At 35.9% G+C, this 14,580-nt stretch overlaps 1 protein-coding gene across 1 annotated transcript in view; it reads right to left on the bottom strand.

Annotated features, from left to right (window-relative positions):
* Positions 1–13,315, bottom strand: part of LOC149781623 (phosphatidylinositol 4,5-bisphosphate 3-kinase catalytic subunit alpha isoform-like) — a 48,187-nt gene extending 34,872 nt beyond the window's left edge. Inside the window, exons 1-5 of the mRNA XM_089935671.1 lie at positions 13,214–13,315; positions 9,563–9,907; positions 8,792–9,001; positions 7,410–7,477; positions 5,296–5,478 (exon numbers count right to left, since the gene is read on the bottom strand). Coding sequence (XP_089791797.1) covers positions 5,296–5,478; positions 7,410–7,477; positions 8,792–9,001; positions 9,563–9,866 — 765 coding nt within the window. The 5' untranslated portion in view covers positions 9,867–9,907; positions 13,214–13,315. The remainder of the gene's footprint in view (positions 1–5,295; positions 5,479–7,409; positions 7,478–8,791; positions 9,002–9,562; positions 9,908–13,213) is intronic.
* Between the last annotated feature and the right edge of the window lie 1,265 nt (positions 13,316–14,580).

Below are 14,580 nucleotides of genomic sequence, written 5' to 3'. Positions count from 1 at the left end.
AGAAAAAAACTTACGGTTTTATGAATCAAATCCAAACTTAATCCAAGAATTAAAAAATAGAAGTCCTCTTATTAAAAAGTCCTACATTAATCTGAGTCCCGATGGAATCCAAAATAGAAGGCAATGACGTCTGTTGCAACTTTCAACGTGCTGTTGTGTGAACAGTTCCTTGTTGAATCACAGAAAAAATTAATCCAGTTTTGAATTCCGAATAAATTTAAATGAATGTCTTTGTCCAAGAATTCTGTATAAGCACTTATAAATTTCCGGGGAAAAGAATCAGTTGTATTCCATAAAATAAAATGCAACTCAAACTGGTCAAAACAAAATACCTTTAAGTGTCAATGGTTTAGAACCCAAATGCCCAAATTCTCTCCAGAAAACAGTTATACACTAATTTAAGACGCAAAACAGATTCCCGTATAAGGGTCACATGGCCACCCTTCCTGAACAAAATAGAAGCTTTGTACATGCCTAACGTCACGTACTTCTAATATGGCCTTAACTGAAATCAATAGTTCGTACTCTGGGAATGAATGATACAAAATAATAAAAGTTTGTTTACCAGAACCTTTACTGGTTCTGAATCAAGGTCAAGAACTAGGTCAGCATCTGATACAGTGTTTCTATATTAAAACACTCATGTCAAACAGATTTGAACTGAATTTCTATTTGAAAAATGTCAAATCCAGTAGATAAAGTTACTTTGTAATAGCATGTAATGGAATAAAATAATTAAAACTAACAAACAAATAACTTAATTGCATATACATAATATATGAATATGCCTGTGTGTTAAATGAATATGTCTGTGTGTCTGATGAATATGTCTGTCTGTTGGATGAATATATATGTGTGTTGGATGAATATGGCTGTGTGCTGGATTAACATGTCTGTCTGTTGGATGAATATGTATGTGTGTTGGATGAATATGGCTGTGTGCTGGATTAATATGACTGTAAGTTTGATAAATATGCATGTGTATGAAAATAATATGTTTGTGAGTTGAAAGAATATGTATGTGTCTTGGATGAATATGCCTGTGTGTTGGATAAATATGACCGTGTGTTTGAACAATGCGCCTGCGTGTTTGGTGAAGTGGCATATGTGTTGGATAAATATGTCTGTGTGTTGGATGAAATTGCCTGTGTGTTAAATGAATATGCCTGTGTGTTGGATGAATATCCTTGTGTGTTAAATGAATATATATGTGTTGGATGAATATGTATGTGGGTTGGATGACTATGTCTATAGGTTGATGAATCTGTCTGTGTGTTTGATGAATATGCATGATTGTAGGATGAATACCCCTGTGTGTTGGATGAATATGTATGTGTGTTGGATGAATATGCATGTGTGTTTGATGAATATGTCTGTGTGTTTGATGAATATGTCTGTGTATTAGATGGATATATGTGTGTTTTGGATGATTATGTCTGTGTGTTTGATGAATACGCCTTCGTGTTTGATGAATAAGCATGTGTGTTGGATGAATATGTCAGTGTGTTGGGTGAATATACCTGTGTGTTAAATGAATATGACTGTCTCTTGGATGAAAATGTGTGTTGGAAGACTGTCTGTGGGCTGATGAATATGTCTTTGTGTTTGATGAATATGCCTGTGTGTTAAATGAATAAGTCTGTGTTCGATAAATATTTAGGCGTGTTGGATAAATATGCCAGTGTATGGGATTAATATGCCTGTATGTTGGATGAATATACCTGTGTGTTGGGTGAATATGTCGGTGTATTGGATGAATATACCAGTGCGTTTGATGAATATGCATGTATGTTGGATGAATATGTCTGTGTATTGGATGAATATGTATGCATCTTGGACGATTATCCCTGTGTGTTTGATGAATATGCCTTTGTGTTGGATGAATATGTATGTGTGTTGGATGAATATGTCTGTATGTTAGATCAATAGATGCCTGTGTGTTACATGAATATATGTGTGTGTTGAATGAATATGCATGTCTATTTGATTAATATGTCTGTGTGTTTGATTAATATATATGTGTATTGGATGAATATGTCTGTGTGTTTTATGAATATGCCTGTGTGTTTGATGAATATGACTGTGTGTTGGATGAATAAGTCACTGTGTTGGATGAATATGTATATGAGTTTGATGAATATGTCTGTGTATTTGATGATTATATCTGTATGTTGGATGAATATGCTTTTGTATTTGATGAATATGTCTATGTTGGATGAATATGTCTGTGCGTCAGATGAATATGTCTGTGTGTTAAATGAATATGTCTGTGTGTTGGATGAATACGTCTGTGTGTTGAATGAATACGTCTGTGTGTTGGATGAATATGCCTCGTGTGTTGATGAATATGCCTGTGTGTCAAATTAATATACATGTGTGTTGGATGAATATGTCTACGTGTTTAATGAATTTGTCTGTGTCTTGGATGAATATACCTGTGTGTTAAATGAATATGCTTGTGCCTTGGATGAATATGCATGTGTGTTAAATGAATATATTATTTGTGTTTGATGAATATGTCTTTATATTGGATGACTATATATGTGGGTTGATGAACATGTCTGTGTGTTTGTTGAATATGGCTGTATATTAAATGAATATGTCCGTGTATTGGATAAATGTGTCTGTGTGTTAGATGAATATGTCTTGTGTTGGATGAATGCCTGTGTCTTGGATGAATATGCCTGTGTATTTGATTAACATGTATGTGTGTTGGATGAATATATTTGTGTCTTGGATGAATATATAAGTGTGTTGGAAGAATATGCCTGTGTTTTTGATGAATATGACTGAGTGTTAGATGATTAGGTATGTGTTTAATAAATATGTATGAATACTGGATGAATATGTCTCCATGTTGGATGAATGTGCCTGCGTGTTTGATGAATATGATTATGTGTTGGATGAATATGCCTGTGTGTTTGATAAATATGTATGTGTGTTGGATGAATATATCTTTGCATTGGATGAATATGCCTGTGTGTTAAATGAACATGTATGTGCATTGGATGAATATGCATGTGTGTTTGATAAATATGTATGTGTGTTTAATTAATATGTATGTGTGTTTGATGACTATGTCTGTGTATTGGAAGAATATGTCTGTGTTTTGTATGAATATGCCTGTGTTTTTGATGAATAAGTCTGTGAATATGAATGAATATGCCTGTGTCTTGGATAAATATGCTTGTGTGTTAAAATGAATATATCTGTGTGTTGGAAGACTATGTCTGTTGGTTGATGAATATGTCTTTGTTTGATGAACATGCCTGTGTGTTAAATGATAATGTTTGTGTGTTGGATGAATATTTCTGCATATTGGATGAATATACCTGTGTGTTGGATAAATATGCCTGTGTTGGATGAATATGTCTGTGTGTTGGATGAATATGTCTGTGTGTAGGATGAAAATGTTTGTGTGTTGGATGAGAATGTCTGTGTGTTTGATAAATATGACTGTGTGTTGGGCGAATACATGCCTGTGTGTTAAATGAATATATATGTGTGCTGAATGAATATGTATGTCTGTTTGATTAATATGTACGTGTGGTGGATGAATATAGCTGTGTATTGGATGAATATGTCTGTGTGTTGTATGAATATGCCTGTGTGTTTGATGAATATGACTGCGTTGGATGAATATGTATGCGAGTTGGATGAATATGTATGCGTGTTGTATGAATATACATGTGTGTTTGATGAATATGCATGTGATTTGGATGAATATGTCTCTATGTTGCATGAATATGTCTCTGTGTTTGATGAATATGTCTGTGTATTGTATGAATATCATTTTGGTTAGATGAATATGCCTGTGTGTTTGATGAATATGACTGCGTTGGATGAATATGTATGCGAGTTGGATGAATATGTATGCGTGTTGTATGAATATACATGTGTGTTTGATGAATATGCATGTGATTTGGATGAATATGTCTCTATGTTGCATGAATATGTCTCTGTGTTTGATGAATATGTCTGTGTATTGTATGAATATCATTTTGGTTAGATGAATATGCTTGTGTGTTTGATGAATATGTATGTGTGTTGGATGAATATGTTTGCATGTCGGATGAACATGCATGTGTGTTGAATGAATATGTTTGTGTGTTGGATGAATATGTTAGTGTATTGGATGATTATGCCTCGTGTCTTTGATGAATATGCCCCTGTGTTAAATGAATATGCATGTGTGTTGGATGAACATGTATGCGTTGGTGGTTATGCCTGTGTGTTAAACGAATATATATGTGTGTTGGATGAATATGTCTCTGTGTTGGATGACTATGCATGTGGGTGGATGAATATGTATGTGTGTTTGATGAATATGTCTGTGTATTAAATGAATATGTCTGTGTGTTGAATAAATATGTATCTATGTTGGATGAATATGCTCATGTGTTTGATGAACATATCTGTGCTTTGGAAGAATGTGTATGTGTGTTGGATGAATATGTGCGGTGGATGAATATGTCTGTGTGTTTGATGAATATGTCTGTGTGTTGGATGAATATGCCAGTGTTTGATGAATATGCTTATGTGTTGGATGAATATGTCTGTGTGTTGGATGAACATGTCTTTGCGTTGGATGAATATGCCTGTGTGTTAAATGAATATATCTGTGTGTTGGATGAAATACCTGTGTGTTTAATGAATATGTATGTGTGTTGGATGAATATGTACGTGTGTTTGATTAATATGTATGTGTGTTTGATGAATATGTTTGTGTATTGGATGAACATGTCTGTTTTTTGTATGAATATGTCTGTGTGTTGGATGAATATGTATGTGTGTTGGATGAATATGCCTGTGTGAGGGATGAATATGATGTGTGCTGGATGAATATATATGTGTGTTGGATGAATATACATGTGTGTTAAATGAATATGCATGTGTGTTGGATGAATATGTCTGTGTTGGATGAATATGTCTGTGTGTTCGATGAAAATGATTGTGTGGACCATACATGAAATGGCAAATTACTTACAGATCCAATGTACTCTCTGCATCTGGCATTTATAAAAGTTCTGCCTTTTTTTTTTCTTACAGCTAAATAAATATTTTGCCGGGCAGCAAGAAATTCTGACGCTGGTAAATAGATAAATATATAGAATGATAAATAAGTGCGTTCATCAATGGCAAATCAATTGGTATAGAAGATATTAATACTGGAAAACAGATTCCCTCAGTGTTAGACATACAGACAAATATGTAACAAAAAGACAGACGTACACGCAAATGTTCATACCAAGATTCCGTAGTAGGTGGATTTGATGAGAGGCCTATTGTAACTACCTTGTATGAATGCAATTCGCGTTCTTCCAGCATGTATTCTTCACTTCTGCATGATTTTAAAACGTAGATCTGCTCTCCTATGACTGCTCTTCCTTTGGCCCTAGCTTCGTCTTCCCCTTTTCGCATATATTTTTGAATGATGAACGAGTGTACAACTTTGCGTGGTGTCCATGAAGGATCGATCTAAAATTGGCAAGAACTCGTATTATTCATCAGCCACGAAATTTTCAAAAAGACACACGTCTGGTCGTCCTAATTTTGGAACACTTAGGAATATTGATTAACGTCTATTTCTCGCAAACACACACACACACGCAAGCATACACACACACAAGATACCCAAGTCTGCTAAGTAAATGATCCCCTTCGATATCTCCTGTGTTCTTTTTTTTTTTTGGATGAGCAAATTCCATCCTTTGGTTTAGATACGTATGCATCCTGAAGTCTCCATCAAAAAGCAAAATTTACATTCCTTAACCGTCAAGAGCGAAAATCTGTATCAGATTTCGAAAGCAAAGCCCTTTTCAAATATGCAAAATACATGCGTGTGTGTGTGTATATATATATATATATATATATATATATATATATTTGGTGAATATTTTCGATTTCTTTCGACTTGACTATATCCGATGAGAGAGCTATAAAGTACCTTTAATATATAATTAAGTGTGAAATATAGAAAATATTAGAGAACTAATTTTCATATTTTTGTATTTCTATATTTTCACATGTGAAAATTATATCCTTATATTTCCACATGTGAAAATTGAAGATTGTTCCATTATGCCATGCGAAATTTGTTTTTGTGTGCCTAAGGAAGTTATACCTGCTTCAGCAAATACGAGCACTTTGCAAGCTATAACAAACAAATGGAAACTACATTATATTTCCCACATGGAAATTACTTTCCGCTGATGAAATTGACACGACGTCGTTCACTTCGCTATGGTGTTATTTCTCCTTACATCACTGACAACACTGATAACCCTGCTGTGTAGCATTTCGGAATCGGACTTTGTCTGCGGTCAGATATGATCAGTAGTTTACAAATATCAGAAATGTCATTTATTGCGATACATTAGGTCATCCCAATCCTACCGCTCTCTTAAACCCCTAAAGCCGTTACGTGCAACAGTTGTAAATGCGAATACACCTGAATAATAATGAATCTTGAAAGATTTTGGTTTTTCACATTGTTGGGTTCCTTTAAAACTTGATAATATCAACGTTTCATCACATTATGAACCTTTTAATTTCTCCCTCGAACTGAGAAACGTGTCCATTTTTCACATACGTTCGAATTAATTCGATGTTGATCGGCGATTCAGTCGAAAGCTGGAACACAAGATTTAAAGACGCCACCGTTTTAAACAAAAGAAGCAACGCAATGTCGGATATGGCAGGTAATCCTCGTGTGAAATCATTCTAGATTACTTTGCAAGATGACAGATAAAGATGCCAATGTATTATATATCTTGACCTTCAAGAGTATGAACAAATGACACCAATAAAATGTACAGTTTTAGAGTCAAAAGAAGGGATACGCATTAATGTCAAAAATGTCCGTCATGTAAAACGACTAAGATGAACACGGATGGAGAATAGTTTCAGAATGGAGAGGGATATACATTTTATGAAGCGATAACATGGTAGTTTCAAGACCACATAAATTAAAAGAAGAACTGTAGACATAAAGAGAAATGTATATATATATATATATATATATATATATATATATATATATATATATATATAACTATTGTTTCAATGTTTCGGCAACAATCGACCGCTCAGGTGTCATAGTGGTTGGAGCGTCCGCCTCGGATGCGGAAGGTCGTGGGTTCGATCCTCGACCGAGTTATACCAAAGATATGGTGCTCTGCGTTAAGAGGTTAGTGTTAGGACTGTCGGCCTGGTGTCACGATAATGTGACTGGATGGGACATCATGCTACATGTCTGCGGCATGATGCCCCAGTGCTAGACATCACTATAAACTGCCACACTGCAGATATCGTAGCGATATGACTGAAAAATCGTTAAAGCTACGTTAAAAATCCAAATCACACACACATACACACACTCAGCAACAATTAAAAGAAAATATATTTACCTCAACATCATATTTTTCAATCTCTTCCCCTGGATTGTATATATACATCTTGATCAGGAATGTCTTTGCTGTTCAAAAGAAGAAGAAAATGCACATTGCTCTGTCATCATGTGATTCATATTTACTATTAAATGAATTTCTTGTACTCCGAAATACCATTTACCTGACATGTCCCATATTCGCGGGCCAAGGTTTACGTGGAGTTCTCGAACTCCGTTACCTACACATAGGAAACATCAGTGCACATTAGCTGATCCATTCCTAATGGCATAGTTTGACCAAATGAATAATTTCTTTGATCTGTTTGAAAAACTGCTTGTGCCTGCCGTCACTGCATCGGTAAATAACTTTACTCATGCGTAGTACGAGAGCCGACTATACGGTATCTTTTTATCCGGTGGTTGTGGGGTTTTAGCCCATAATGAACTTGTGTTCTTTTCGGTTTTTTTTATTATTGTTTTCTTTTGTTTTCTGCCGTTTGTTTCTTTGCTTCTTTGTTTTAATATGATTTACTGAAATATTTAGTCGCAAGACCCAAAACAACAATATCGACAATGCTCTAAAAGGATATGTATGGCCGAAAGTAAAAGTGCAACAAACAGTATGAGCTTTTGCAGGTTCGTCAGTTGTACTTAATAAAGGTTATATTTTTATCATCGTATCATGTTGCAAATCAAATAATTAATACACAAAGTTTTTGCATTCGCCCTGAAGAGCCTATGAAGTTAGCATGGAGAGACAGTGAAGTGGAGAGTCACTGAAGTTGAGCTGGAGAGACACTAAAGTGGGAAGTCATTGAAACTTAGATGGAGAGACAGTGAAGTGGAAAGCCATTGAAATTGATAAGGAGAGACACTGAAGAGAGGAACCATTGAAACTGAGATGGAGAGACACTGGAGTGGGAAGCCATTGAAATTGATAAGGAGAGACACTGAAGAGAGGAACCATTGAAACTGAGATGGAGAGATACTGGAGTGGGGAGCCATTGTAGTTGCTCCAATTCCTCAACATAAGAAGCTTGAGGATGTACTTACCTTTATTAATGATCTGGCGATGTATTTACCTTTATTAATGATCTCGCGATGTACCTACCTTTATTAATGATCTGGCGAAGTACTTACCTTTATTAATGATCTGGCGATGTACTTACCTTTATGAATGATCTGGCGAAGTACTTACCTTTATTAATGATCTGACGATGTACTTACCTTTATTAATGATCTGGAGATGTACCTACCTTTATTAATGATCTGGCGAAGTACTTACCTTTATTAATGATCTGGCGAAGTACTTACCTTTATTAATGATCTGGAGATGTTCTTACCTTTATTAATGATCTGGCGATGTACTTACCTTTATTAATGATCTGGCGATGTACTTACCTTTATTAATGATCTCGGCAACCGGCATGGGAATATCCGGATTTATATCAAGGATAGGCGGATGATAAACAAGAAGACGTTCCATTTCCGGTAGCTGTTGTCTTTCCAGAGCAATTTCCACACACATGGTACCCACCTCCCTCCGGAAGTTCTTGATTTCCAGGGATGCAATGGTGTCTAGGTAGTCTACACCGATACCCATTGCTTTCCCTGAAAATCATTTTTAAAATTATTAAGATCATATCATAAAAGTCTCTATATTATTTTTGTCTGGCCTGCAAAAAGTTTGAATAACCGAATCCCTCTCTCTCTCTCTCTCTCTCTCTCTCTCACACACAACTTATGATGCCTTCGTGTTAATTAAACATTACTATCGACTTACTGTTTACCCGTCTTCAACATTAATGGTCATTTTTCTCCTTTGAAAACGTTCTTTGTACATCAATATTATGCAAACGAAGGATAACGGGAAAGGCTCAATGTTCCTTAAAATCTTCCAGAGATGGAGACTTTCGTGTAGACTATTTGTAACGATAGGATTCATGGTCTAATCTCATTAAATGGCGCTTTCAGCGCTAAACTCTGGTTCAGTTTAATATACAAGCTCTATGTTTCACATTGAAAAAGAAATTTAAATCAAAAATAAATAAGAGTATTAAATTTCCTTGAGTTTATAATTTAACCTGACCCTTTTTCTCTCCGATCTTGTATTTATTATTATTATTATTATTATTATTATTATTATTATTATTATTAAGCCTAGAAAACAACCTATATCATGCTGCAGTTGTAACGATTGCCTCTTTTGCACTGGCAAGGTTAAGATGAGAATGGGAAGGTAAAGCGGCAAGTCCAATAATCTCAGGTTTTCTTTCCGGAATTCCTCAGTTGCCGCATCCAGTGTGACCCCTCCAAATACATACTGATTGCCTGTCCCAAGGAGGTCGTAGGCCGGGTACTTTCTTGCTTCCTCGAACAAAATCGCTTTCACCGTGTCCAATCGGGTGTCTTTAGACAGCTGTAGCGGTATAACGATGCCATTTGGCATGAGGAAGTCGTAGGTTTCTCTCCACATTGTTTTCACCACATCAAGTTTAGCAATGCACTGATATCTACCTGTAGTAGAGAAGAGACTTAAAAAGTTTCTGAGAGCCGCAGCTAACGCAGACTTGTATTTACAAGAGTTTACTCTGGCATTAATCCTGGAACAATCTGTGGTTCGACACACAAACACACGCACAAACAAGCACAAATTTTCTGGTCAAGTTTTCGGTTGTTTCGAGTTTTCTACAGGAGTGCATAAACTGAGTGGAAGTCTGATTTCATTCTAGTTGAAATTCTCATGTTAAATTCCATTTGGTGACAAACAAAAACATTTATACAAAGTTTCATTAAATTAGAAAGCCAATGAAAAACTCTTTTATTGCTGTATGGAGTTTGATGAGTTAGTTTTTGTCTCGACTGCAGACATAAATGAGAGACAATTATCATTTGTTTTCGACTGCAGTGTAGGAAACGTCGGTCTTCAACGTCATGTGTACATTTCTATTCAAAATTACTGCTTACCGCTACCAAATGCCAGTCATGACGATTTTTTCATACTGTATTCATACTATTATGAAACCCTTCATCTATTAGTTTTCCGGGGGTGGGGTGGTGGTTGAAACCGTATATAATGTACAACAAAATTGTTAACATGTTTAGCAGTGTGATTTAAGCACTTTACTGCGGGGCAGTTTCAAAACTTTATTGAATTTTTCAGACACATTAAAATAAATCAGACAAAATAACTATTTTATAAATTTTGTTGGCCACTTGTCATGTGAAGTCTTCTCCTCTAGCTCTATTCTCCAACATGCTATTGCACAAATAGACATCTACATATATGGTGCATTTTTCCCCCAAGAGGCATTAATATACCTATCAAACGTAGGTCTGGATCACATGGATGTACATTTCAGAATTTCTAAGTTAGACGTTGTTTCCAGGTTAGGTTCATCTACTTGTTTTCTACCCCTACCAGTCATGGCGTCGTCTGAATGTCTTCAGTGTAAACGTGAATTTGTTGCGGTGGATTTAACCGAACACGGGTCTACACAACTAATAATATGCAGTACAACCTCGGTTATATAGACCCCAATTACCTCAATTTTTGGTATATCCAAAGCAACATTATATGCTCTAAATATTTATAACATACAAATACAAACCCGATTATTAAAAAACAATTGATCCAAAGGATTATCATGACTCATAGCGTGTTTTTGACGGTACTACTGTAATCCGTTTCTTTCCACGTACAATGTTTTACACACGTATAACTTAACTCGATATGTTATGTCAGACAAAAGGTGGCAACGTGGCTTACTGGTTGGTTATACAGACTCGTGATCAAGATGACGCGAGTTGGAACCCTTCCGTTGCCATTGCGGTGGTGCCCTTCAGCATGGCACTTTAATTACCGGTTATAAAAGTGAACATTACTTACGAACCTTTACTCTTATTTTCGCAACACGAGGCTACCTTTCATATTAAATGTACGATTAAAGACCGTCTTAAAGAGCAGTATGTCCGAGACTAAAGAGATAAATCGAGGACTACGGGATGGGGTGTCTATATATAAACCAACTCATATAACCACACTGGAAGAACCACCGACCGAATTAAATAGGTTATACTCTGATATTTTATTATTCGTATGAACAGACTGAGAAATAAATGAAGAAAAAAATATTAAAAGTAGCTTCATCTAGTTCATGGTTCGGCAACCTATTTTACATAGCGCGCCACTTTTTCCCAGAATAATTACAAAATGAACGAGCGCATGCAACACTTAAAATCGAGGTTTTTGGCTGCCCTTTGCGTGCCACACGACACCTCTTGGTGGTCCACTTTATGGCATGCATGCCGTAGGTTTCCCACCCCTGATCTAGCTACTGTAAATCGACATATTTTTGGGATAATCAAAATTTTAGGAAATTGAACGAGTACTCTAACTATTGCCAGAATTGTATCCTTGCTAAAACTATGTGATTCAGATATGTGTTCGATATCACCGGTGACGTCTGATCAGACTGGCAATGAACAGGTTGTTGTTGTTGGGTTTAACGCCATTTTTCAGCACACGATAGACTATGCATGGCGGCTAGTATTAATGGTGGAGGAAGAACCCGAGAAAATCTCAGGAAGAACCACCGACCCACGAGAAGCTACTGGCAAGCTTTCTCACATACCCACATAGGCCGAATCCTAGACTCGAACCCACGTAGACAGAGGTCAGATGGCAGTGATCCGTAACAGACAGCGCTTTAGACCACTCGGCCACTCGTGGCCCCCAATGAACAGGTGGAAATTATGATACGCCAACATATCGAATGACATGATATACTGGATTTAACACCATGGTATCACACACCGTGGATGTAACACTAAAAATGAGCAGATATACTTGGTGGTGTTGCTTAAAATAAACACTAAGACTACTTTGTCTACAATTCAATATCCTTCACTGTTTATAGCGATTCGTGTTATATTCGGTTTCTCATCTTGTTGGAATAGAGCAATCACACTGTCAATAATCTCATAGCGTAAGTAAATAATTTATTTTTAGACGTAGGTATTTTGCTGATATTCGTGTCGCTAATGAACTATAATGAAACAATGAAAATTAGCTACAATTTACTGAGGCTAAAATATTTTAATTTGTAAAATAGTGATAATTTGTCTTCAAAGAATTATGTTTTAATGACAACACAAGTAGCGTATTGAAATGTATCTTTAAAATACGAGTATATCTTGTGCAGACCAAACGATAAATCTACTGTTGTCTATTGTGTTAAGCACTTCTTCCTGGTAGGACGGACTTCATAATGGTTCGTATTACGGAAGTCTGGAATGAGATACATACATACATACATATATACAACATATATACAATACATGCATACATACATACATACATACATACATACATATATGCAACATATATACAATACATACATACATACATATATACAACATATATACAATACATACATACATACAATACATACATGCATAGATACATACATACATGCATAGATACATATATACAACATATATACAATACATACATACATACATACATACATACATACATGCATACATACATACATATGCAGGCAAACAGATAAATACAAAGATGTTTAGATACATATGTAGAAAGATAAAGAAATAAAAAGGAATAGATATGACTTGTGGGTTAAGAAACCAGACTAATGATGATGATTTGCCCACCTTTTACCAATGTGCATTTGTACGTCATAACCAATCAAAGCATAATATTCTTAAAGACACTGTTTCTAAATTTGACGTCTTAAATCAGACAAATGACTACTTCACTATAATGTATCCTTACTTAAGAAAAAAAAATTTGGCACTTACCTGTGCAGCTTCTGCTCTTCTGCGACCTGGAAAAAATCTCACTTAACAAATTCACAAGTAAAAATACACCTCACATGATACCGACAGCCAATACAAATGAAAATTCCAACGTAATTTTATCCCGGCTGTACCTATTTTAAGCAAGGAGCAGTAACAACAAAAACGTATTAAGACGCTGTTCATGTCGTATATACATGCAGTTGGTCTCCAAGGATACAAACATGGGTTATGTTGAAGTAACTAGACTTCGTCGATATTGGGCTGAATATAATTCTGTATAAAATATAAATTAACCTCCAAAATAGCAGACAATGGAGATACATGTAATAATCCAATAAATATTACGATCAGGTAATAAAAGCACCGAAGAAATAGTGTTCAGTGCAGATGTGTGTAGTGAACCGTTGCCTTTCTTTTCAAATCACCCCAGATACATTATGGTGTGAAACTTCGGCTTACCGTTAACAATTTATAATATATTATAATTGCGATATGCTGCACATCCAAAATAATCCAACATTACAAGGTTAAAGCAGTAGCGGACTAATGGGGGAGGGAGCAGACGGGGCATTTGCCCAGGACGCTAGAGGACTTGGGGTTTTAAACCACGGAGGTAAAATTTCCTGGGGCGCCAAAACCTCTTTGTGTTTCATCGTCGCTCCGGGACGAAGTTTACCCTTGTTACTCCAAAGGGTTAAAGAAAAGGTAACATATCTGAGTATCATAAATGTGTCTGGAATTTGAGAGAGAGGGGAATGGAGGGGGAGATTTGCATAAAATATGAATGAAAAGTTCAACCTCATTAATTAATGTTTATGATCAATCATTATTAGGGGCGGATTAAGGCTCACTGGTGCCCTAAGCACTGACAAATCTTGGTGCCCCCATCCTTTCCACGTACACCTGGGAAGATAACCCTAGGGTGCACCATGATCAAGAAAGAGAACATTATGATCAATTTGCATTAGTTTTATCAATTTTTTATACAAATCTTCATTCGTTTTTTTTTTTTTATTTTCACCCTTTTCTCAACTTTGTGGTGCCCCCCTTTGGCCCTGGTGCCCTAAGCACGTGCTTAGTCTGCTTAATGGTTAATACGCCCCTGATCATTATGTAGATGGAAGTATCTATGTATCTAAGGTCTAACAGTACACCGTAGCTAAGTTTGACAATTAGTAAACTTGCTATATGGATAGCCAACAATGTTTGGTTCTTCCATATTTCCCAATAGTTGTAAACAAGGAATAGTTTGGGCCCGTAAAGCGTCATACCCCTTTCGTACCTAAGCTGTCTCGAGCTCATTTTCTGGTCCCCAACGCCTATGGCAATAACTGGTTATTTATTTGGGGTAAATGGTTTCGATGACA

This window comes from Sinohyriopsis cumingii, chromosome 15 (genome assembly GCF_028554795.1).
Source record: "Sinohyriopsis cumingii isolate HCF-2022 chromosome 15, ASM2855479v2, whole genome shotgun sequence".
Lineage (NCBI taxonomy): Eukaryota > Metazoa > Mollusca > Bivalvia > Unionida > Unionidae > Sinohyriopsis > Sinohyriopsis cumingii.
The sequence above is the reverse complement of the archived record's forward strand: the minus strand, read 5'-3'. Positions and strand labels throughout refer to the sequence as shown.